The following is a 22,662-nucleotide window of genomic DNA, read 5'->3' on the forward strand; positions in this document are numbered from 1 at the left end:
GACAGCATTGAAATTCAGGTGGGTATTTGGCTTTCGCATAACTAACAGCAACGGCGTCAGGCTGCCAAGGTTGGTAGAGGAGTCATGGTGCGCCAGGCACTCAACAGTCTTCATTAATGAATGTCGGGAGTGAGAGTCTGAATAGAGTTGTGAGTTCCAATAGAAAGGAGCCAAGATGCCAGGCAAGGACTCGATCTGATGCTGATGATGCGAGTGCTTGGGGTCTGTGTTGCTGTTGAGAGATTGAGATGGGTATCGGGGTACGTGAAATTAGACTGCCTATTTGCGCAGATTCAAGTACTCGGCTAACAGTGAGGTTACGAAGTTCTGTAATAATGGCCAGACCACTGTTGGCCCGAGCTCCCTTCACTGATCTTTCTTTCTCCAGCTGGCGGTGCCCGCGGGCCTGGCACGTCCCCACCACACTGGACCCAGCTACGCGTACTCACTCCACCGTGGTCGGCGTGGCTCATGACCTCCGCTACATGTACTTCGTAAAAGCCCATTACAGAATGGCAGGGGTCCTGGAGATGTGTCCAGATCCATCATCGACCTCAAAGGGGGAGGAGACCACAATCTCGGCTCCTCCCAGAAAAGGGAACAGGGCCAGGCTAGACCAAAGCGAGTGTACCTTCATGTGCACACATACAAGGATAAGTGAGTATGTAAAGTCGGTTTCTCTTCGCAGCACTGTCTGTCTCGGTCGATATGAGGGAGACAAACGCATACAACACAAAGCACATGTCAATCTTTGTGGGAATAGTGACCAATTCTGACTCAAGCCGACAGGTTTGCAGGACAAACACGAGTGGCATTGATCAATCACTTTAGGAAGAGTTATACATAGCAGGAACCAGTTCTGGTCGGTTAGTCCTCCCCACCGCACATCGGGTTTAGGACTGCCCAGGTCATGTTAGGGGGCGTTTAGCCACTCTGTTAGGGGCCGCGCAGCGCCCACGCTTGCCTGTGTATCCACCCTGACAGGGCTATTTCCAGGCTGGCTTGTCTCGTCCCAGCACTTCCGCGACGCCTCGGCGGGCTGGCTGCACCCTTGAGATTTGTTGTCTCATCTCTTCATCCACCCATTCCAGCAGACTCTCTCTTCCTTCTGAGGACAACATATTCTCCCCCCTCCCCACCAACGAGCTGCGGCTTCAGTCATCCCCCCCCCCAGCTTCCAGCTCAACACAATCCTTGGACCAGTAGTCATTCACTGCATCATCTTTGCTGGATCATTTGATTCTTCAACCTCACTTTTCTCCCACGTGAGTAGTCTGCCCGTCGCCAAAATCTTCTCCTTTCCCCCTTTCCCTTCGCAATTCCTGTGACATCATCACCACCACGAGCGAGCCGGCATCAGTGCGCGCGTGTGTGCACGAGACCTCCTTTTTCTTCCTTCTCCCGCCCCGTCTCAGTAGGGAGCAGCAAACAGAACACACGCTCCGACCCTTCCGACCGACACCCGAGCAATACCGTCAAGCTGTCTCCCATCCTCATCCCCCGAACCGTCTCTTACGACGCCGGCACCGATCCGCCGCGCCGTCGTGGGAGCATCTACCGCCAGCCGACCATGCCCGAGACCGATAAGGGAAGCCGGAGGAGGAGATCTAGCAGCATCCTCCAGGTCTACCAAGAGCCTCCCGAGCCTCTCGAGCGCCTCAGCGACCAGGGCGCTCTCCCCAACGGCAATGCCGAGTGGGTAAACGCCAAAGGTAAGCAAGCACACATATTTATACGCCAAATCCTTAACCCCCTCCGAACTCCGATCCCCGGCGGCGTTCCCTATTCTCGCTCGAGTGCCCCAAGGCTGCACGGCCTTGGCGTGCACCGATCCCAAGTCCAGATTGCAGCCTTGAGATGCACTCTAGGTCTCGATCTGTTGCGGGCCCATGTTGCGAGACCTCTGGATGCGAGCCTTCCGGCCTTTCCGCAGCTCTGCTTAGCTCCGTGTATTTCTCAATCCGAGTGACTAGATGCTGACATTTGCATGTCTCCAACACAGGCGCGTGGGCAGTCCACTTTGTCGTCATCTGCCTGCTCAAGATCCTCTTCGACATTGTCCCGGGCATGTCCCAGGAGACATCATGGACCCTGACCAATGTTTCGTACATGTTTGGGTCCTACCTCATGTTCCACTATGTCCGCGGCGTACCCTTCGAGTTCAACTCTGGAGCCTATGACAACCTCAACATGTGGGAGCAGATCGACGATGGCGCTCAGTACACCCCGGCCAAGAAGTTTCTGACCAGCGTCCCCATCGTGCTCTTCTTGCTCAGCACCCACTACACCCACTACGACCTCACATACTTCACCATCAACTTCCTCGCCGTCTTGGCCGTGGTTATACCCAAGCTTCCATGGGTAAGTTGGAAAAACATCTCCAAACCAGCTGCCTCACTAACAATGCACCTTGCAGAGCCACCGAATGCGTGTTGGCCTGTTTTCGGGCATACCCGAGGAGTAGGATCCTGACCGGACGTGATGGGCAAAGTGGCGGATGCATACGGTTCATGGTGTGTAGGCGTTATAGCGGAAAGCCTCCGAGACTTGTGTGGCCTAGGGCAAAGAAAAGAGAGGGGAAGCCAACCAGCGAGCGCGTATCGCACAACAAACGAGCAGCATATGAGAGAATAACGCGCCGAATCGATGATTGCTTGACACCACTTTTGAGATGCAGAAATGCCCCAGACGTGATTTGGACACCTTGATGCACCCTTCACCCCGACGGAGGGTATCCGGCTTTGCAATTGGGGAAAAGAACCAGCCCTCGGCCGGACTGGCCAGCCGGGCACCTGCAACATGTGGTGCACCACTTCCATCACCGGGCTGGTTCGTGTCTCCCCACACCCGCTCGACTTTTACGAGAGCCGACTGCCTGACCAGATGAGCGAGTTGCGTTGTTTATGTGGAATTGTCGATGTCTGGTACTGATGGGTCCTCTATTTTTCAACCACCCCCTTCTGCCCAGGCAATGGCCGGGAGATTTTGAGGAATTGTCCCCGTTGCCGCCTCGACTGTCAACATCGGGTCTGGCTCTAGAGAGCCGGTGGCTTCATCGTGCCAAGTTGGACCATGCTCTGTTCCGCGGACCTGGGTCATGACCATGCATTGTCGCAGCCTGCGTTCAATAACATGTCCGTGTCTCCGGTGCGCCAAGGGTCGATTGTGCCGAGCGTGTTCAATGCAGCCATTCATAGTTCATAACACAACAGCTCATGGAACGTACTAGAGATGGCGCAACCAAGAAGGGATTCGGAGCGAGGCAACGAGTGCTGGCAGTGTGTATAAGAGAAGCGTCCAAGCACCATTTCTGTCCTTCCCGGCCGAAGCTTACTTCTCTCTTCTTTGTGTTCAGCTTCCTTGACACCATCCTCTCTTTCTCCTATCTGCTTCAGATACTTTTCTAGAGGACGTTGTCACCCCTTGCACCTTGCTTGACTGTTACTTAGTCACGATGAGGCCCATCCTGCTGACAGCTGCCCTCCTGGCAGTTGCCAACGCCAATCCAGCTCCTAGTCTTACCTTCAAGGCCCTGACCGGCCGTGACGTCGAGGCCAAGCCGAACGAGGCTGAGCAGCCTCCTCAGGGTGTCCCCTTCGCCGCCGGCGCTGAGAACCAGACTGGCGAGCAGGAGGGGTCATGCCCCTTTGCCGCCGAGGGTGAGGCAGGCGATGGCGTCAGGCCGGGCTGCGACCCCAACGGCCGGCAATACATCCCCATCCCCTTCCTCGACATGTAAGCCTACCCATCCAGCCCCAATAGCTTCTTGCCAGTACTTGTGATCGGAGTTAGCAATCGACTAACACGTCTCCTCTCCCGACAGCAACCCCAGCGGCAAGAGGTGCAGTGACAAGGAGTACTGCAAGCCCAAGCGTCGTTGCGGCGAGCACGACCACGAGTGCCGCCGTGACTGTGAGTGCAAGAAGAAGGACCACGAGTACTTCGTCCACCACTATCACCATCACCACCACGACCACGGCGAGCACCGCCACAGGCACGATCACGGTGAGCACCGTCACGTCCATGACCACGGCGAGCACCACCATCGCCACCACTACGACGACCGGCTTCTGGACGACCCCAACCGGTTCCTGAGCCGCGGCGACGAGTGCGACCGGCGCTACATCGTCCTCAAGGGCGACACCTGCTGGGACATCGCCAACCGGCACCAGCTCGGCCTCGACGCCCTGCGCACCTTCAACCCCTTCCTCGACCCGGAGTGCCACATCTACCCTGGCCAGACGCTGTGCCTGTCGGAGCGCCGCCTCGTGCCCGTCCCCGAGGCCGAGCGCGCCGCCCTGGCCGGCGAGGGCCGCCTCGGCCGCACGGAGGAGGAGCGCCGCCGCGAGCGGGACGAGGAGCTCCGCCGCCTCCGCGACGAGGAGGGCGACAGGGACTCTGGCCGTCGCCGCGGCGGCGGCCGTGACCGTGGCGGCGAGCGCGGCCGTGACCGTGACCGCGACTTCCGCGGCTTCGGCGAGGGAGAGGGCGAGGGCCGCAACCGCGACCGGGACCGCGATGACTTCCTGCGCCGCTTCAACGAGCTCAGCGGCAATGACGGCATCGGCGAGGAGCGGGGCCGCGAGCGCCAGGGCCTGCGCGACGAGTTCCTCCGCCGCTACTTTGGCGAGGAGGGCGAGCGTGGCGGCCGTGATGGCCGTGACGGCCGTGACGGCGGCCGTGGCGGTCGCGACGGCGGCGAGGACGAGCGCCGCGGCCGCGAGGAGCTCATCCGCCGCCTGCGCGAGCACTTTGGCCGCGGCGGCCGCGATGGCGAGGGCCGTGAGGACCGCAACCGGGGCCGCGAGGACTTCCTGCGCGAGCTGGAGCGCTACCGCGGGGACGGCGGCGAGGAGCGCTGCCCCGAGCACCACGAGTGCCGCCGCTGCCCCGACGGCGAGGAGTGCCGCTTTCGCCACAATGGTAACCCTTGCCGCGATGGCCACCAGTGCCGCCGCCGTGGCGTGGAGCGCCGTACCGTGGTAAAGCGCGAGGAGGAGGAGAAGCCCCAGGGCCCGCATGGCAACGGCGGCTTCAAGCCGGGCCACGGCCCCGGCAAGGGCGAGAGGATCAAGGTCATCATCCCGCTCAGCCCGAACGGCGAGTTCGCGCCCCCGGAGAGGCAGGGAGGCGCCGGCAACCCGACCGGCATCCGGGCCGACGCCGACCTCGAGGGCTGGAAGGCCAAGGTGCAGGAGATGCTGGGCAAGAAGTGCCCATTTAGCGCCGGTGACGAGGAGCAGGAGTGCCACGCCACCTCGTGCCTCCGCTGCGAGAAGTTCTACGAGGTCCGCCGCGGCGACACGGCCTCGCGCATCTGGCGCCGCTTCGGCATCTCGGGCGAGGAGCTGCGCGAGCTGAACCCCTGGCTCAACGACGACTTTGACCTCTACCCGGGCGAGAAGCTGTGCGTGCGCGGCTGCGGCATCGGCGGCGGCGAGGGCGGCGAGTGCCCCTACAAGCAGAGGTGCAAGCTCCTCCGGGACCACGAGGGCCGCGAGGTCGACGACCCGCGCTGCCCGCTCAACGGCCACACCTGCCAGGAGATCACCGGCGGCGAGGACAGGGAGGACGACGGCGGGCCCAGGATCGACTTTGACCTGCTCGGCGGCGTCAGCGACGGCGAGTGCGCCGGCGCCCCCGGCGAGGAGCCGCGCCCCGGGTGCCCCTTCGGCAACGGCAACGGCTCCGGGCGTCCCCGCGTCCACCATGTGCACCACCGCGGCAAGCGCGCCGAGGGCGAGAGCGACGTCGACTCTGCCGAGGCTACTGCTGCTGCCGAGGACGACAAGCAAGTCGAGGAGACCGACGCCGAGGACGCCGATGACTTCGAGGCCGATGTCGCCGAGGAGGGCGAGGACGACGAAGACTACGGCCCGCCCGTGACCTCGAGCGGCGGCCCCCCTCCGGCTGACGACGACGACGACGACTCGGAGGAGAAGGAGGGTAAGAAGAAGGATATCACCCCCAGGCCTTTCTTCCCTCTGCCCAGCGGGCCCTTCGGCCACGAGCACGGCTACGGCCAGGAGGACAACGCCACGGCCACGTCCACCGAGTCGGCCAAGCCTGCCGTCGTCACCGGCGGTGCTAGCCGGGCCGCTCTCACGACGGCGCTGGGCGTGGTCTTTGCTAGCACTGCCTTTGCGATGCTGTTCGCCTAAGGGTGCGGTGTCATGCACGTAACGACCCCAGGGGGGGAGGGCTATGGACCTTTTCATATTATCATGGTTTTCCTTTTCTTTTACTTTTCTTTCCCTTTCCCTTTTCCTTGTTTTCTTCTTCTTCTGCTTGGTGCCGTCACAGATTGGGACAAGCTACGGCCTTGGCTACTTTTTTACTTTTCTCTTGGAGGATTTGATATGTGTTGTTCTTCTTTCCTTTGTCTCTTTTCCTCTTCTTTCTCTTCTCTATTAGGATCGGGAAGGGAAACTCTTGGGAAATTATCGGTACACGGACGGGAGTGGGAAATTGGGGCAGATTGGAATAATCCGGAAAAGTGTGAATTCTCGGTTGGGGTTTCTTATTTCCTTACATTTACTCAGATTGACTCAACTCTTTGTATTTCTCTTGGACTGATAGTGAAATTGATATTCCTGCCCTCCCTTAAACTTTCAGTCCCAAACATGGTCAGGTTTGAGAGTGATTGGAACACTATCCCGGATGACCACGGACGAAACCTCAAGCACCATGGCCCAATATCACGACTGACCGCATTCTCGGAGTTACGAGCAAGAATGAAGGATGATGCAACAATACCTTGCTAGTTTAGTCTGGCGGCTGTGGGGATACTTGAGTGACTGACTAGCTACGTATGTGAATGTTTGACTCCCGAAAAACCGGGGCCGGACATCGGAGGTAATACCGGCGAGGTAGTCTCCCTCAATAACAATATGAGAATCGGATCTTCCTCCAACTCGTACATAGACGCAGTTATACACGGGAGGGAATTACCTCATCGTCGATCACAGTTACTCACCGCACTACCAGCTTCGCTTCTTTGCCAGATAAATACGGAAGGTGAGCGAGAGATCCATTCCTAGTCATTAGTCGGCAGGGAGGGCGCCAACAGAACTCGCTTGCGACTGCCAGACCTAGAGGCGGGTGTCCTTGGAGATATCAGGAGATGGGAAGCAGTACCACCGGGAGAGCCGCCGCTGCCGTCGAGCGTTTGACAAAAGTCTCTTGGCGCCGCCAGAGTTGGGATAGAAGCACGGGACTGCTCTCTCTTGCGAACCGGGATGCCATGGCAAGCAAGAGAAGGTGCGGCGTACAGATTTGTCAAGATCTTTTCCAAGAAAGACTGGTCTCGGGTCGAGCGTTCCATCTTGTGTCGCCGTCCGCCAGTTGCACACGGCCAGGAGCAAACATGGGTCAGGAACCAAAACAAGTGCTTTGGAGGGAAGAAAGAACGAATGACATAGATGTACAAAAGAGAACTCGTAGCTCACATATTTCTTTTTCCAGATTCACCTCATTGGTCACTCGGATACGACCTTCGTTTGGTCACTCGGACGGAAATATCTTTCAGACACTCGGACAAGACTTTCTCTCATTTGTTCTTTAGGACCTTTGGGAGGAAACCTACAGCCATGAAGTCTGACGTCCCCGTGCTCTACCCCAATGAGGAGGTCGCCAAGGCCGTGACCGAGTACGCCGCGACCAACTCGGGCGGCCTACCGGCTCACCTGCACGAGTATCATGACCACATTCTCAACAACGAGGAGAAGTCCAACCTTACCATCTCCAAGTACCAGTCCCGCGCCGTGATGTGGCTCGCGAAAGCCGCTGGCGCCAAGCGAGGTGAGTTGGAGGAGCTGAAGGCCTGGGCGGGCTTCGCCCCATAGCATGCACCAGGGAGGCTCACAGCCGGCTGGGAAAACGAGACGATTAAGAACAGAGACTAACACCATGCAGTCCTTGAGATCGGCGTCTACATGGGATACTCGAGCCTCATGTGGTCCGAGGTTGTCGGTCCCCAGGGCAAGGTCACGGGCCTCGAATTCAACCCGGACTACGCCGAGAAGGCCAAGGCCGCCTACGCCAAGTATGGCGCCACCAACATCGAGGTCGTGGTCGGCGATGCCCTGGAGCAGTAAGCGCCTTTCTCCTCTCCTCTCAGCGCGCCCTTGATACTAAAGCATTCTACCTTTTCTTCTCCCAAACAAAAAGACTGCCCAAGCTCAACCCGGACCAGCCGTATGACCTCGTCTTCATCGACGCCCAAAAGTCGGGCTACCCTGCTTACCTGCGCACCATCCTGGAGCGCTCGCGCCCCGGCCAGAAGCGCCTGCTTCGCGAAGGCGGGCTCATCGTTGCCGATAACGTCCTGCGTAGGGGTCTGGTCGCTCTCAACAACGAGGCCAACCCGGCGTACGAGGGCGAGGCCAAGGCCGTGCAGGCGTCGGGCTACTGGAGCGAGGACGACATCAAGTGCCTGGACGAGTTCAACCGGCTCATGGCGTCGGAGAAGCGCATCGACGCCTTCCTTATGCCGTTGTTTGACGGCGTTGGTCTCGGCAGACTTGTGGACTGACGGAGAGGGAGCCGGGGCTTGTGGTTTGTTGTTTGGTGACTCGGCGAACGTTTTCCTTCTTTGTAATCGACATACGTTTTTTTTGGTGGTTGTTGACAGTCGCAACCCGTTATGTAATTGTAGTTTCTCCTTCTAAGAGCCATGGGTGATGATGGACAGATGGCTTGGTCAACTTGAGCCTGACTATGGTTCTTCGTGGAATTTTGGTCTCGACTTCTCCTACCCAAGAGCTCACTTATGGAACCTACTGCCTAATTTACTATTCATCTATACCTTGCCTATGATGACACAAGACATCCTTGATTTCAAAGAGGGAGAGGGAGAGAGAGAGGTCCGGAAGCGTTGACATGACCAGAGCCGACATGACCTTTGCACGATGTAATGGGGAAACGAAATGATATCTTCTCAGGTCATAACTTATATGATTGCATATTTGCTGGATAGAGAGAGTGGTTACCACTAACCTTTTTGTGCTTACAGATTCGTTTGCTGGCTGTGATTCATTGAATATGCCACTGATGCCGAGGTGAAAACAATGAAAAACAAGACGGTGTCTGGCAGGTGAATGAACAATGACCAAAGGGGCAATGAAAAGGAGTCAGACCATTTCTGATGATAAAAAGTCTCAACATCAGTCTTACTGGGTTACCCAACAATCAGAGCAAAGACCTTGGAGGAGCATAAACTCAACCCTGATATGAGAAAGTCATTCACCCACCCAGACCCTTTCTTTCGCAACGCCCACCTCAAGAAATTTCCAAACTCGTCACACACACACACACTTCTCACAATCATTTCCCCCTCTTTGCCACTCGCCATTACTCCTATCAGTCAGCGCCGCAGCAGCAAGAGAGCATGAGAATCACCAAGGTCCCCTTCGCCGAGGTGGCAGCGGACCTCGCGCGCCCACAGCCCATCAACTTCAATACCTCCTTCCACTCCCGCGACGAAGCCACCGATCTCGTCGACGACGACGACGACGACGAGAACGAGCCCTCCGAGGCGCCCTACAGCTTCAAGCGCTGGCTGCCCCTGATCCTCCGCAGCCGCGGCCTGCGCCCCGCAGATGTCCAGGTCGTCAGCCTCTCCCGCCCGCAGGCCAAGCTCCTCCTCGAGGCCATGGAGGCGTCCGCGCAGCTCGGCCACGTCAACCGCCTCTACCGCGAGGACCTCGACGACGCCGTCGCCGCGCCCGCGCTGTCCGGGATCGTCTTCCCGCCCGGGGGCCTCTTCGCGCGCCTCGACGCCTGCTCCCCCAAGGACGGCGCCCAGACGAGGCCCGGCGAGAGGGCCATCCGCTCGGTCGACGATCTGCTCACGAGACTCGTCACCTCGGGCCGCGCGCGGTCTGCGGTGCGCAAGATCCTCCAGGAGGACGGCGGCGGCGGCGGCGGCGGCGTGCAGCTGTATCTCTTGCCCTTTGACGCCCGCATGAGCTCCGCACGCGAGTACAGGGTCTTTTGCCCGCCGCCGGGAGGAGGAGGAGGAGGAGGAGCGGAGGAGCAGGCGCACCACCGCATATCCGCCATAAGCCAGTACCAGTGGCACAAGCCCTGGCTGTTTGCCGAGCGCGGCGCGGCGGAGCAGCAGGAGGCGGCGCGGGCGATCTGGGAGGGCTGCCGGGCCGTGCACGCCATGATCGTGGCGGACCTGTCGGCCCATGGCGACGATGACAACCACGACATGGACCTCTTGCTGCGCCGGCAGGGCTTCTCCTTCGACGTCCTGTACGACGATGCCTCCGTCGGCGGTGGTGGCGGCCGGTGCGAGCTGGTCGAGCTCAACGGGTTCGGCGCGCGGAGCTCGTGCGGCTCTTGCCTGTTCCAGTGGGTGCGGGATCGCGAGGTGCTGTACAGCAGGACGGGCACGACCTTCAAGGTTACATGGTGATACCTAGAGAATTCGAGTTTTCGGCCCTCCGGTGATGGAAATAGTTCGAGGGGTGGAGTTTGCGACGACTCCTGGAGCGGACGAGCAGGATGGAACGATGCGCCATGCAGGACAGCCGGTAGTGAGCAGCGGAGTCTTCTGTGTGATTTAGAAGTCTTAACTATTTGACTCTCAATTTCTTTGGCTCTTCCTCTATGAGCTATCCAAGTCTGAGAAACTGGTTTAGGCGAGGGTGATCGGCAGTGAAGCCGTGACCAAGATAACATCTAGCCCTGACCCCTATTTCCTAGCCGTGAAGTGCCATACCCGAGCTCAGACTTTAATGGACAGCACAATTTGATCCTGCGTGAAGATATCGATCGCGTTGCAATGGAGAACACCACACTCAAGCGGAGATGTGTGACCACTGCGCTTTGCAGTCTATTGAGTACAGCATGGATGTCATCATCAGTCAGGGGCACATTGAGTCTGGTCAATGTATCTCTTGAATGACATGACATGAGAATTTCTATCTCAACAAGCGCCTGTAATTATGCCCACACCAAATCCATCATGACCCGGAATCCAAGGAACACGGCACTAGCCGGGCATCAGTGTAGAAAAAGCAAGTGCAAAGGCCGCACGCAGCTTTGCGCACGTCGAGGGAGGGCCTTCCCAACCAGTAAAGCGGACAGCAAAACCTCGGGACACCCTGGATCCCCCCCCAACCATCTTCAGAAGATCCCAACAAGGCGTGCGGCAAGCAAGCAGTCGACGGCCCGAGGCCTGCCTGAGCCGCCCCGTATCCTCGGAGAGGGCAGACCCTGGCAAGCCAAACTTGGCCTGCTGCCGCCCCCCCTCCCCCCCCAGCAGCGGCCCGCGCCCGCAGCCAGACAAATCATCATCGATGCATAGCGCGAGCAAAGCACGCGGATGCACGAGGCGGTGCAGGGCGACAGTCAGCAGACGGGCAGCTGCAGCAGGCACACACGGCTCGGGAAGAGGGAAACATCACACCGCTGATCGTCGCCACATCCAGGGTTCGACAGCAGAGAGACAAGAGGGTGCGGAGGAAATGCAGTTTGACGACTATTTTGCTCTGTTGAAGAGAAGAAAGAAGTAATGAGATGGAGAGGGTGCCATAAGGAAAAGCAAAAGGGGTCTGACCTTCTCTGTCACTGATCGAATCACCTCCACTTGCACGGCTCTCCGCTCGGACCCTCTCCTTTGGAGAGGGGGTGCGCGAATGCGAACCCCGCGCTCCCGGATCTGTGTCATGGAGCCTGAGCGATCGGTGCCAAGAGGAGCTGAGGGCAGTTCCTGAGATCGTGATTATCACCCCTTAGTACTTGTATATCCGTGCCGTGCCCAGCAATGCCCACTGACTGGCAGAGATGCAAGTGATGGTCCCAGTGGCCGTGCTCAGCCTTGCCGCACGGACGGGGTAATGAACCGCGGGACCTGATGGGCAATGAACTCGAAGTTACGACCTCCGCCAATGTACGTGGCTGCAAGTTTGAAGCCCAGGCCCCGGCAGGTCTGCTTGGGGCAATTTCGTGAACCGGCCAAGGAGCAGCTATGATCAATATTTGCATAGAGTGAAGATCCGCCACAAGCGACCGAACAGATAGGCTGCCACAGCTCAAGAGTGAATGGTTTCAATTCTCCGACTCTGCATCAAGGAAGAGCGATCGGTTGCTTGAGCCGAACAAGGCCCTGAGCCTTGAATGCTTGATAGGGATGCCATCTGGAGTCGTGCATGTTGGAGACTTCGGATGAACAGGGGGGACAGGCATCTTGGAGACCGCCAAAGGGACGGGTCGGCTAGCGCGAGACGGCAAAGCCCTTGTCTCAGAGCCCCAGAGACGGATCAGTTTCCGGGACTACCTGATCTCCATCCTCAAACGAGGAGCCGTTGAAACGACATGAGTATTTGAGAAACCCACCCCCCTCGCACATAGATAAACACAATTGTAGGTTGTCAGCCGGGCAGTTCAGTGCAAGTCAATCAGCTTGAAGCACTCGCTTCGCTCTCGATGGTCGAAGCCTAGAACTCTATGTGTCGGTGTGTTGATGATGGTAAAGGGTGTGGTCACGTCGGAGACTAAAATAGCTTCAACCTCCGGCTGAGACAATATCAACGTGCGCATGAACGCCCCTCGCTAGCGGCCTTGAAAGCCCGTCTAGAACGTCGTCGACGAGGTTGATCGGGCCATATCCTTGTTCTGCCACTTAGTGCAGTACCATTAGCAACCAGGCTCTCACTGGCGATGCGCGACTCGCCGATGACGGCAACATGCAAGGCTAGAAGTACAAGTAGAAGGGTGAGACCGTCTGTGGTGAGAAAATCTGCTCACACATCGATTTGGGGGATGAACACGAGCTGCTCGGTCCCGAAGACGAGGGCGACAGCTGTCATCATCTTGCTAGCTTGTCAGTGAGGCATCTGACATCGGCTTAGCCCATGCCCGGATGGATCTTGTCTGGGACCCAGGATGGGCGCCGGTGTTTGATCAGTCACGGCAGCCAGGCTTTCAGCAAAAAGCAAGGAGAAAAGACCGGCCTCCCCAACCTAGGGACCTGATCGACGTTGTGGTGGTGGTGGTGGTGGTGGGTGCAAAAAGCAATGATGGTGTGGTGTGCAGCTAAGGTGAAGGCTAGATTGAGCTACCTAGGCGCTCTTCGTTTGCAACGGGTCAAAAGGTCAAGGTCGGAAGAAGGTCGGAAGTGTCGACTGCCGATGATCGCCTCCTCGAATTCTGCCATAAGGGTTGGCGATGACAGCAGAACTGGGGCATTTGCTTGATGACAGCGAGATGTTCGTCTCGGAGATTTATCCGGAAGCTCGGCAGATAGGTAGCAATCCCAGCACCGAGAGAGAGAGAGAGAGAGAGAGAGAGAGAGATCCTTCTCGTTTGGCGGCAGACCACGTCACGGTGGGAAGGTCTCAGATTGGCGAAAGGGTGTTGGTTAGAGCTTAGAAGATAGTTGTATCACGCTCAATTGTTCCTTTTGTTAGCCGGCGGCTACAAGCCATCTGTTCACGACGGGTTGCATTGCGTGTTCAGCTCCGGACGCTTTGGCCCGTCAGCAGTCAGCCACCATCCAACGGTGAGCACAAAGTGCAGGGCTGTGAACACGAACCGCTGGCAATGATGGCTGGCGAATGGCAAGCATTTATCGTCACCAGGACCCCTACTCAGTGGGAAACTCGGTCAGTTGCTGTTGGTGTTCGAGGCCTTTTCTCAGGGAGAAAAAAAATCAAGATCGATCTGCATCCAGGAAGACGCGATGTTGGACGAAAAGAGCAGTTGGGAAAGCTAGCACCATCAAGCTCCGCACATCGGGTTGCCGATCAGGGCCGTGGATGCATTCATTGGCGATTGAGCATCTGATAGACAGATTTGTTATGGGCTAATAAAGGAGAAAAGAGGCAATGAGGCACGGCTTTAAAGCTCTGGCCGTCCCGGATATGTATTGATGGGTGATTAGTATTCGAGCAGTCATCATCATTGTCGAATCGAGCAAGCCTGCTCCCAATTGGGGCAACTCCTGCCAGACTGATTGAGGACAGTCGGGAACATCAAGGCCAGCAGGCCGGGGATCTCGGTACCTTGCAGCTGCTGAAAGCCTGCCCAGTGCCGTCTGTGAAAGTTTGTTGTTGATGCAGCTTGCCATCCATGTCCGGCCTTCACGCTCCACTCCAGACAGGCCCCGATGGCCATGTCCGTATGGATGCAGGTCACGGAGACGCACATGCAGGTCAAGATGCAGAGAGATGCATGGTCACTGGCAGCGAGCAACTTGGGGCCGGAGGGGTGCTGGCATCATGGGCTCTCCTCCATCACCGCCTCCTGCTGCTACTGCTACTGCTGCTGCTAGGCGGTTTGTATTGCACTGCGTCAGTACATTGTTGACGAGCAAGAATATGCATGCTCTCGGAGTCCTGCACTAGTACAAGTAACTAGTAAGCAGCACCTGATGCTTCAAAACATCGCCTACCAAGTCGCACTTTGAATGAAACGACCCAAGGAGGCTGGAACACTGGCCATCTGGAAGCATCAGGATCTTGAAAATCCCCCCCTATTGGATGCAACCCGTTCGCGTGGGTTCCTGGCCTGGAAGCAGGAGGAAGGGTCTCTGTCTGGCTAGTGGAAGCCCCTACCAGACCAAACAGGCATGGCACTGTGCGCTCGGTGGTTTTTTACTTGTGTTTGCCAGCAGGGGATCCTGGATTAGGCTGGCACTAGGCCCGTGGAGTCTGCTCGAGGGCCCCGAGAGAGCACCTGGAGGAGGCGGCCTAACTCGCAACAGCACACCAACTACAGTTACTGGTTCCGGTGGTTGTCACGGCTGTCAGGCTAATGCAATACCTAAAGTCAAGTAATCTCTCCATCTCCAGGTTGTCCGCCAGCAAATTAAAGTCCAACCTCTCTGCCTCTCTTGGCCCACCTCGACTGTGGAATCACTCACGTTCCAGTGCCTTTTTCGACATCCAAGCGAGGAGCGAGAACAAGAAACGTAAAAGAAGGATTCCAATTCGATTGTCGGCAGTTCCACGCCTCGCTTAAAGAGCTGGCGTGTAGACCAGACCGCAAAGGGAATCCGGCCAGCGGAATAAAGCAGGGGTCTCTCGTCAATTGGACCTCAACTCCTCTCCTCTTTGCATGTCCGGCCAGCAATTGATCAACCGGGGCTGGTTTACAAGTACTTGTACGCTTGTACAGTATCTCCACCATCACCGGCCACCCCAGCTTCACCTTGGACCTGCCTGGCCACCATCTCACGTCTCTCTCACTTCTCGCTCACACTTGAGCCTCTCGTTATTGAGTCTCGCCTGGCCCCCGATGCCACCGTGAGCACAGCATTACCACCATTTTTTTTTTTCTTTTTTCTTTTCTTTTCTTTGCGCCCCACGCAAAGTCTCATCCAACCCTCTGCCAAAACCACCCACCACCACTCCAGGCTCGCCCACGAGCACACCCTGCATACCCACCAGGGTCTTGTCCAAGACAGGTAAGGAAGAGAAAAAGGGATCGCCCGCCGTCTCCTCGCACACCCACAATTCTCGTCCCATGCGTTGCTAGGCCCGTGGCCCCCTTCACCACCACCACACCTCCTGCAACCTCACGCGCATCTGGCCAGAGATAGGGGGTGGCAGCCGAAAAAAAGAACGGGGGCCGTGTGTTTCTTCTCCTGTCTGTCCGTCCCTCATCATCCTGCTCCTCGCCTTTCCGCTGCGGCATCGACGGTGCCAGCTGCTTGTAGGCGACCCGACCGACGGCTTTCCTGCTCAGCTTTCTTCTTCTTTACGACCTCTCTTCGGACACCCGGCCGTTTCTTCGCAGCTGTGTTTCACCTTGTTTGCGCTGCCCTGCTGTCCTCCTGTCCTCCCGCGTGTCAGTGGACCTCCTCTTAATATCCAGAACAGCAAAGGTGCGTTCCGTTTGGTACAAAACAATCCTCCGGTACCCTGGTTTTTTCTTTTGTTCTTTTTGCCTGGCAGTCCGTGTATCACCCAGCCCTCCTGTCTGCATCTTCATTGGGGGCCCATTGACCTTGGGCCGGCTGTGTGCTTGACCGATTGTGCGCCAGCGGAGCACAAAAGTTGCTTTGCTTTGCTTTGCCATGATTGCTGCTTCTTGCAGACTGCACATCGCTTCACACGGTCTGTCTGCTTTGGCATGCAATTGACCCGAGAGAAGAGACAGAGTATGTGTGTGAGGAGCTAGAGCGCGAAGCTCTGAACCTTCGCGCAACGACTAGTGACGATTGGCTTTCTCCCTCCCGAAGATGACTTCATCCTTCATCCTGATCCTGCCTGTCATCCCAATTGCTTTCTTCATCGCCTGCTACAAGTTCAAGAAGGGAACCGCTGCCCGTGCCTTGGCCTCGGGGTCACACCAAATCTGCCACTGCGCACAAAGTTGTCGCTTTGGTTGTCCCGCGGCTGGGCCTGCGCATGAAGCAGCCCGTCTTGGTGGATCATACGCAACACCTATTCTGCCATGCTTCCCTGGCTTCTTTGTTTCACCTTGCGCAAATCGGGTCCATAGGTCACCAGCTAACACAAGGCAGCTTGCCGCTGTTCTGCCCCAGGTACTTTGTGGCGACGGCGCTAGGATACGCACCCTACTCGAGATCTCGAATCCGACCCTTGAGCGTCGACATTCCACGACATACTCACCCTAATCTGCAACCCTCGCACAAGGCCAGCACAGTCAGCGGCGACTCGAGCAGTTCTCGCCGCGATCAATCCTACGAGGCGCTGTGCGCCGTCCTACACTACCATCCGGCGCCCGCACAAGGTGGCTGCACATCCTGGATGTGCAACGAATAATACAAAACTATGACGGTGCCTTCGGCGACAAACTCGGCCATGTCTAGCAGAACATCTTCCGGGGTTATTTCGCCGCCCCAAAAGGTGCGATCAAGAGCACCGAGCATGTCTAGCGACCGGCCGTCCACCACGGCCCACAGCTTGATGTCTCCTCCGCTCTCAGTCTCCCCCGAGGCTGCCTTCATTGCCGCATCGGCCGCGTCACAGATCGTTACCAACGACCACGACAGCCACGCCGATGCGTGGTACGATCAGCATGGTTTAGAGCCGTCTGGAGAGACGGCCTCTGTCTCGCCAGCGGCCCTCCAGCTTGTCAACAACTTTCTCGACCAGCTTCTCTTCAACTTTCTGTCAGTCTCACGAGCGACAACGCTGACAGCACTGAGACCGGCCGTCTCAGAGGTCCTCAAGCCCAAACTCGCCAAAGATGCCATTAACCAGGCCGACGAAGAGCTCAGGGAGTACCTTGGCGGCGGCGATGATGAGGATATTGTGCCGACCAACTCCGCGCAGTCCCCGAGGGACTGGGACCTCGAGCTCGTCTGGAAGAGGACGCGACTGAGATGCATGGTCTACTCGTCGCTTGGCGACATGGAGGAAGAGGACGAGGACTACCATATGGAGCAGGAGCACCTGGGCGGCTTTGACGACGAGCAATTCGCCGAGACCGTCTCGCCCGCCGTGGCCATTTTCCTGACCTCCATCCTCGAGTTCATGGGCGAGCAAGCGCTCATCGTCGCCGGCCAGGCTGCGTATCACCGCATGCGTGCCAAGTACGAGAAGGACCTCAAGGAAGGTGCGCGGAGCCCTGCCGAGGTCGCGGATCGCATCGTCCTTGAAGAGCTTGATATGGAGCGCGTGGCGCTCGACCGCACGCTCGGCAGGCTCTGGAGGGCCTGGAAGAAGCGGATACGGTCTCCCGCCCCGGAAATCAGCTCCTTTGCCAGGGCCATGTCGCGCGATTCACTGCGGGCCTCTGCGCTGAGCCATGCCAGACAAGGAAGCATCAGCATGAGTGCTGATAATGTGGTCCCGGAGACCGTACCCGAGAAGGCTCCGGCCCCTGAGTCTCAGTCGAGTGACACGACACAAGGATCCGAGCCGGTGGAGGAAGAGCCACTGGAGGAGTACCTCCGAGCGGCAGCTATCCCTATCCCGGTAGGAGATAGAGAAATCGCCGAGATACTGATTCCCGGCCTCGCATACTACAGCGACGACGAGGAGGAAGTGGAGGAAGATGGCGAGCCACACTCTGTGAGGCCGAAGAGCATGATGATCATGTCGCAGACGACTTTCCAGGACCTCCCTACCCCCACCACCTCGCAACCACATACGCCCCTTCTTGGGCCGTCTCGAAAGCGTGCCAACTCGCTTCCCACTCCGGCGTCATCTCCTTACAAGTCCCGCTCCTTGGATCCGATGAATGCCGAAGGCCCAGAACCTGAGGTGGCTGAGGAGCAGGCAGAAGAGCGTGACGATGCTTCGCCGGCTACCATCACGCCCGCCGAAACCCAGGCCCAACCCTTGGCTTTCAACGAAGAGTATGAAGTCGAGGGCGCTAAGGAAATGTCGGCTCGAGTTGTTCCTGCCATCCAGACAGCTCACGTTGGCTCACCGGAGCGAAAGGGCGCGGGTGATGTCGAAGAGCACACAGAGATTCGCGCGTCCTTGGACGGCGTTGATGACTTTGACGAGTTCGCGGAAGAGCCCCAGATCCTCACGTCGGCTCGCGTCTCCATGTCGGGCCGGAGCAGCTCGCCCTCTGCTTCAGAGGGCGGCAGACCCTTATCTATCAATCCGCTCCTCCCCACCCGCTCGGGTAGTGTCCACTCGCTCAAAATCATCGAAGTCCAAAGCCCCCGCAGCCCCAACCCGATCAACCCGATCAGCAGGTCTCGAGGAAGCTCCTTCGATACCACCGAACACAAGAGCGGCAACGTATCGCGCGCTAGCAGCATCTCCGTCAACGAGCGCAGGAAGACGGCCGAATTGGTACCAAACGCCAGGGCCTCGATGATGGCTAGAAGCCCGACCAGCGAGTCGATCTCGGAGGCTGAGGAGGTCGCCGAGCCAATCCAGCCCCTCGCGGCAGTCGCGCCTTCTGCACCAGAGCCCGCGACGAAAGCCGCGCCCGAGTCCAAGCGCGCCCCTCGACCTGAGAGCGTTGAAGCGAGTGTGCGTGATGCCCAGCCGATTTTTGGTTCCGCAGCTACGCGACCAATCTCCCCACCGCGATCGCCCGCCAAGCCGACGACCAAGGTGACCATCCTCAGCTCAACCACCTCCAACGGTACATTCTTCATCGACGAGCCGCCGCGGGTCCCGGAGAAGGCACCGAGACAAGTCAAGCCCCCCTCGCCGCCACTGCCCGAGAGGAGCTCGAGCAGGCAGTCGCCCATCACCAAGCGTCCTGTGGAGATCACCGCCGCCATGGCATTCGCTCCTCTGGATCGCCCCAGGACTCGCAACGGCTCTCCCGACCCGACGCCCGCCGAACGCAGCTCGCCCGCAAGATCTCTTGAGCGCCCTCCGAGCATGCGGCCCCACCATGGCGCCGGCTCCTCCATCTCGTCGACGAACAAGTTCAGGAATGTCCGCGCATCCGAAGACAGCACGGCGATGCGTCCGGAGGATGTTGCTCGCAACTTTGAGGAGCTGATCCAGAGCGACCAGACCATTCAGTATACGCTCACTCCCGAGAGCATGCGGGATATCGATTCCACCAGGTCCCTTCACAACGAGAGCCCCGTGGTCACGACCAAGAGCAGGAAGAGCGAGGATGCCAAGCAGAATTCGGACCGGTCTCGATCGTCGTCGGTGAACAGGCCGGCTGATGTCAAGCGGACGGCTTCTGTCTCGCGTGCTTTCGGCCTGACTTCGCACCCGGTGCCCCAGGGCCAGGCGGCTCCCAGACTCAATGGTCCAGTACCCAGGGCGCCGCCCAACATGCCCTCTTCTGGCCGAGCCAACGGTCCTCAGGCCAGGGATGCCAAGGTCCCCGGCGAGTCGCTCAAGGACCTGGCAGAATTCATCCGGGCGACTGGTCCCACCGGTGTTGAAGCAGAGAATCCTCGCATGAACGGAGCCAACCGTGCCGCGCCCAGTCGCAGCGGCTCTGCGCAATCGCCCTCGTCCCAGTCCAAGACGAGCCTTTCCTCGGCCAACCGGCCGAGATACCAGGCTCGGGACGCCACTGTCGACTACAAAGACGACAACTCGGATCTCATCGACTTCATCCGCCGCGGCCCGCCGAGCACCGCCAACAACCCTCGCATCCCGCGCACCGTCGCGCCCTTCCGCACCACCATGGACTCTGATCAGCTCCAGGCCGCCGTCGGCGGCAAGGCCGTCGATGCCACGCTGCCGCCCATCCGCAACAGCACCGCCGCTACCAGCGTCAACACCCCCTCCGTCCAGTCCTCCATCAACTCCTCCAGCGCCCTGCTCAAGAACTCCCAGGGCAACAACCCTGGCGGCGGCAACGCGTTCGACAGCGACATGCCCATGCCCCAGCGCAAGACGCGCCGCGTGCGCGACCCGTACGCCATCGACTTCAGCGACGAGGAGGAGGCCGAGGACGAGGACGGGGACCTCTTCGATGCGAGGCCGCCGCCCAAGAAGCCGCAGAGGCAGGAGGAGAGCCTCATGGACTTCTTGCGCAACGTGCCGCCGCCTCCGGAGCCGGCGCCCTCGCGCCTCGAGCAGCAGATGCGCCAGGTGCCCAAGAAGAAGGCCAGCGCGCCGAGCCTCATCATGGCGCGGTTCGCGCGCCGGGAGAGCGGCTCGCACGCCTCGTCGTCCGGTAAGTACGGCAGCGGCGGCGGCGAGACGAGCCCCGGTATGCCCCCGCAGACGGCCTCGCGCTCGCTTAACAGCCGGGCCGGCACAGCGAGCGGCTCCGGCGCGCGCGGCTACGTGCCCATCCAGGTCAACATGCCGGCGAGCCTCGAGCGGTTCCTGCCCGGCGGCAACTCGCCGCGCGCCGCGTCGACGCCCTCGCCCTCGCTCTCGCTCTCGCAGCATCAACAGCAGAGTCCCGGCCTCGTCCCGCCTAGCAGGTCGTCGAGCCGGACGCTCATGAAGCGGTACGAGCCGAGGGACGCGCACGGCCCCGGGGTCCATAGGTCGGCTACCTCGGACCTGGCGGACTTCCTTAAGAACTCGGGTCCGCCTGAGGGTTTTGCTGGCGGTGGTGGTGGCGGCCCGATGCGCAGCCCGCGGGAGGACGAGGTCTCTGGTAACGCCGGAGGCAGCTTCTCGCGGCGCATGTTTGGCGCGCGGAGGAAGAAGTCGAGTCTTGCTTGAGCACATGCACGGCAGACACATGCATACACACACATACCGATGAGTGTGTTAGGGGAGAGAGTGCGGGTATCTGTGTTTGAATGTTTTCTTTTCTTTCCAATTCTTGATGACACCCTTTACATGAGGAGGTTCATTTGTCTTTTTTTTTCTTCCACAACTCGGCAGACTTGATGAGGCTGCTCTCTGGTACTCATTTCTGCCTTTTTCGAAGACTCTTTGTATGATCACGAACACACAAAACATTCACCTGCTTCGTTCAAAACATTCCATCAGGAGCGGCCCCTTTCCTGCTCCATAAGCACGACTCATCTCGGCCGCCCCCATCTTCATGTCACGTCCAGAGTCTCTCTCACGGACCTTTTGTTTGGCACGATGCTCACCGCGTTCTTCTTGTTCTATTTTTGTTTTTACCATTCGATACCACGACCTTTCTCTGTGGAAGGGGAAAGATTTACGACCATCAGGGGCGGTCATGTTGTTCCAATCCTGGCCTACCATTCACATGTGGGCTTTTGTTTTTTGTTGTTTTTCTCTCTTGCCAGCTATCTATCTGGCTGGTCTTCTTTTCCTCTACTATCTCATCTGGAAGGGGGTTGCTCGGATGGGAAAGGGGGGAATTTTCCTCGACTCTTCGGGGAAACAGGGAGACTGTGTTTGCAGAAAAAAAAAGAGGAAGACAAGACTGCTCGTGTGTGTACATACATCTGTTTGACTGATCCGTGTATTCGGATACTCTTGTACTGAGTTTCAAAAGAAAAGACAACGGTTCATGGTATTTACAGTTGCTCCACTTTGGAGCTTTGATATGTGACTGACTGACTGGCTATCGTAATGTGTGCCCTCCTTCAGGGTTCGGACACAAGTAGGCAAAGCACTTGAATCCTGACCAAACTACCAGAAACTCAATAGCCTGTTCCCAAGTAGGTTCGATCGGAGATAGGATCGATGTCGAGATCTTGTCCTACAATAGGCAGTAAGAATACTACTGGTTGACTCAGCAGGGGATGGACATTTTGGCACGAAAACTGGTTTCTATGGACTTGAACTGGAGGATCAGTTCTCGGTCCGGGGTGCTGCTCGCAGCGTCCTTCCGGCATTGCCTGATTGGTGACACAGCGAAATATCTGCAAGGGATCGAGAGGAGGGATATGCCGGTCTGCTATTGCTTCGACCAGGTTCTGCAAGATGGCCCCCAGAACTCAAGATGGCCATGTTCTCCCAGGCGCGGCCGCTAACACACCGTTTCTTCCCTCCTCCCCCCCATGGCTGGCGGAATCCCCCGCTCCTTGTGCCTAAAAAGTTTGGGCCGCGTGAGCCACTGCAGGATTAGTTGATTACGCCACAGCCAGAGAAAAGAAAGGCTGGAATTTCCCGTTTGGCGGAGGCGTTGCGTGTAGGGATGGCGTCGATTATGACGTCGTAGGCTTTGTGTGCCCGGGGTTTGTGCCAAGCAACGTCACGCGCGTCCCCTGTGTTGTTTTGCGCAAGAAACAATACCGGCACAAAGCGTTGCATGGCGGCGGATCTTTAGATTGCGATAATATCAGGCAAAGTAAAAAAAATGAGTAGTAAGATGCTTGTGAGGTCACTTGCATTCTTTTGGGACACAGTCAGG

The 22,662-nt window shown here is 58.2% G+C and overlaps 5 protein-coding genes across 5 annotated transcripts; all 5 read left to right on the plus strand.

Annotated features, from left to right (window-relative positions):
* Positions 1-1,570: 1,570 nt before the first annotated feature.
* On the plus strand, positions 1,571-2,464 carry E0L32_003489 (uncharacterized protein; the record flags this gene model as incomplete). Its single annotated transcript, XM_031137794.1, has 3 exons — positions 1,571-1,712; positions 2,003-2,361; positions 2,417-2,464. The coding sequence occupies 3 exons, from the start codon at positions 1,571-1,573 to the stop codon at positions 2,462-2,464; spliced, it is 549 nt and encodes a 182-aa protein (XP_030998638.1).
* A 990-nt stretch (positions 2,465-3,454) lies between these two features.
* Positions 3,455-6,161, plus strand: E0L32_003490 (uncharacterized protein; the record flags this gene model as incomplete). Its single annotated transcript, XM_031137797.1, has 2 exons — positions 3,455-3,735; positions 3,824-6,161. 2 exons carry the CDS (start codon positions 3,455-3,457, stop codon positions 6,159-6,161), a joined length of 2,619 nt encoding a protein of 872 aa, XP_030998639.1.
* Positions 6,162-7,589: 1,428 nt separating this feature from the next.
* On the plus strand, positions 7,590-8,533 carry E0L32_003491 (uncharacterized protein; the record flags this gene model as incomplete). Its single annotated transcript, XM_031137798.1, has 3 exons — positions 7,590-7,800; positions 7,915-8,092; positions 8,170-8,533. 3 exons carry the CDS (start codon positions 7,590-7,592, stop codon positions 8,531-8,533), a joined length of 753 nt encoding a protein of 250 aa, XP_030998640.1.
* An 855-nt stretch (positions 8,534-9,388) lies between these two features.
* Positions 9,389-10,423, plus strand: E0L32_003492 (uncharacterized protein; the record flags this gene model as incomplete). Its single annotated transcript, XM_031137799.1, has 1 exon — positions 9,389-10,423. The coding sequence occupies one exon, from the start codon at positions 9,389-9,391 to the stop codon at positions 10,421-10,423; it is 1,035 nt and encodes a 344-aa protein (XP_030998641.1).
* Positions 10,424-16,751: 6,328 nt separating this feature from the next.
* Positions 16,752-21,047, plus strand: E0L32_003493 (uncharacterized protein; the record flags this gene model as incomplete). The annotated part of the gene is made up of 1 exon (XM_031137800.1): positions 16,752-21,047. One exon carries the CDS (start codon positions 16,752-16,754, stop codon positions 21,045-21,047), a length of 4,296 nt encoding a protein of 1,431 aa, XP_030998642.1.
* Between the last annotated feature and the right edge of the window lie 1,615 nt (positions 21,048-22,662).

Source organism: Thyridium curvatum (genome assembly GCF_004353045.1).
Source record: "Thyridium curvatum strain D216 chromosome Unknown NODE_15_length_556224_cov_80.126021, whole genome shotgun sequence".
Lineage (NCBI taxonomy): Eukaryota > Fungi > Ascomycota > Sordariomycetes > Thyridiales > Thyridiaceae > Thyridium > Thyridium curvatum.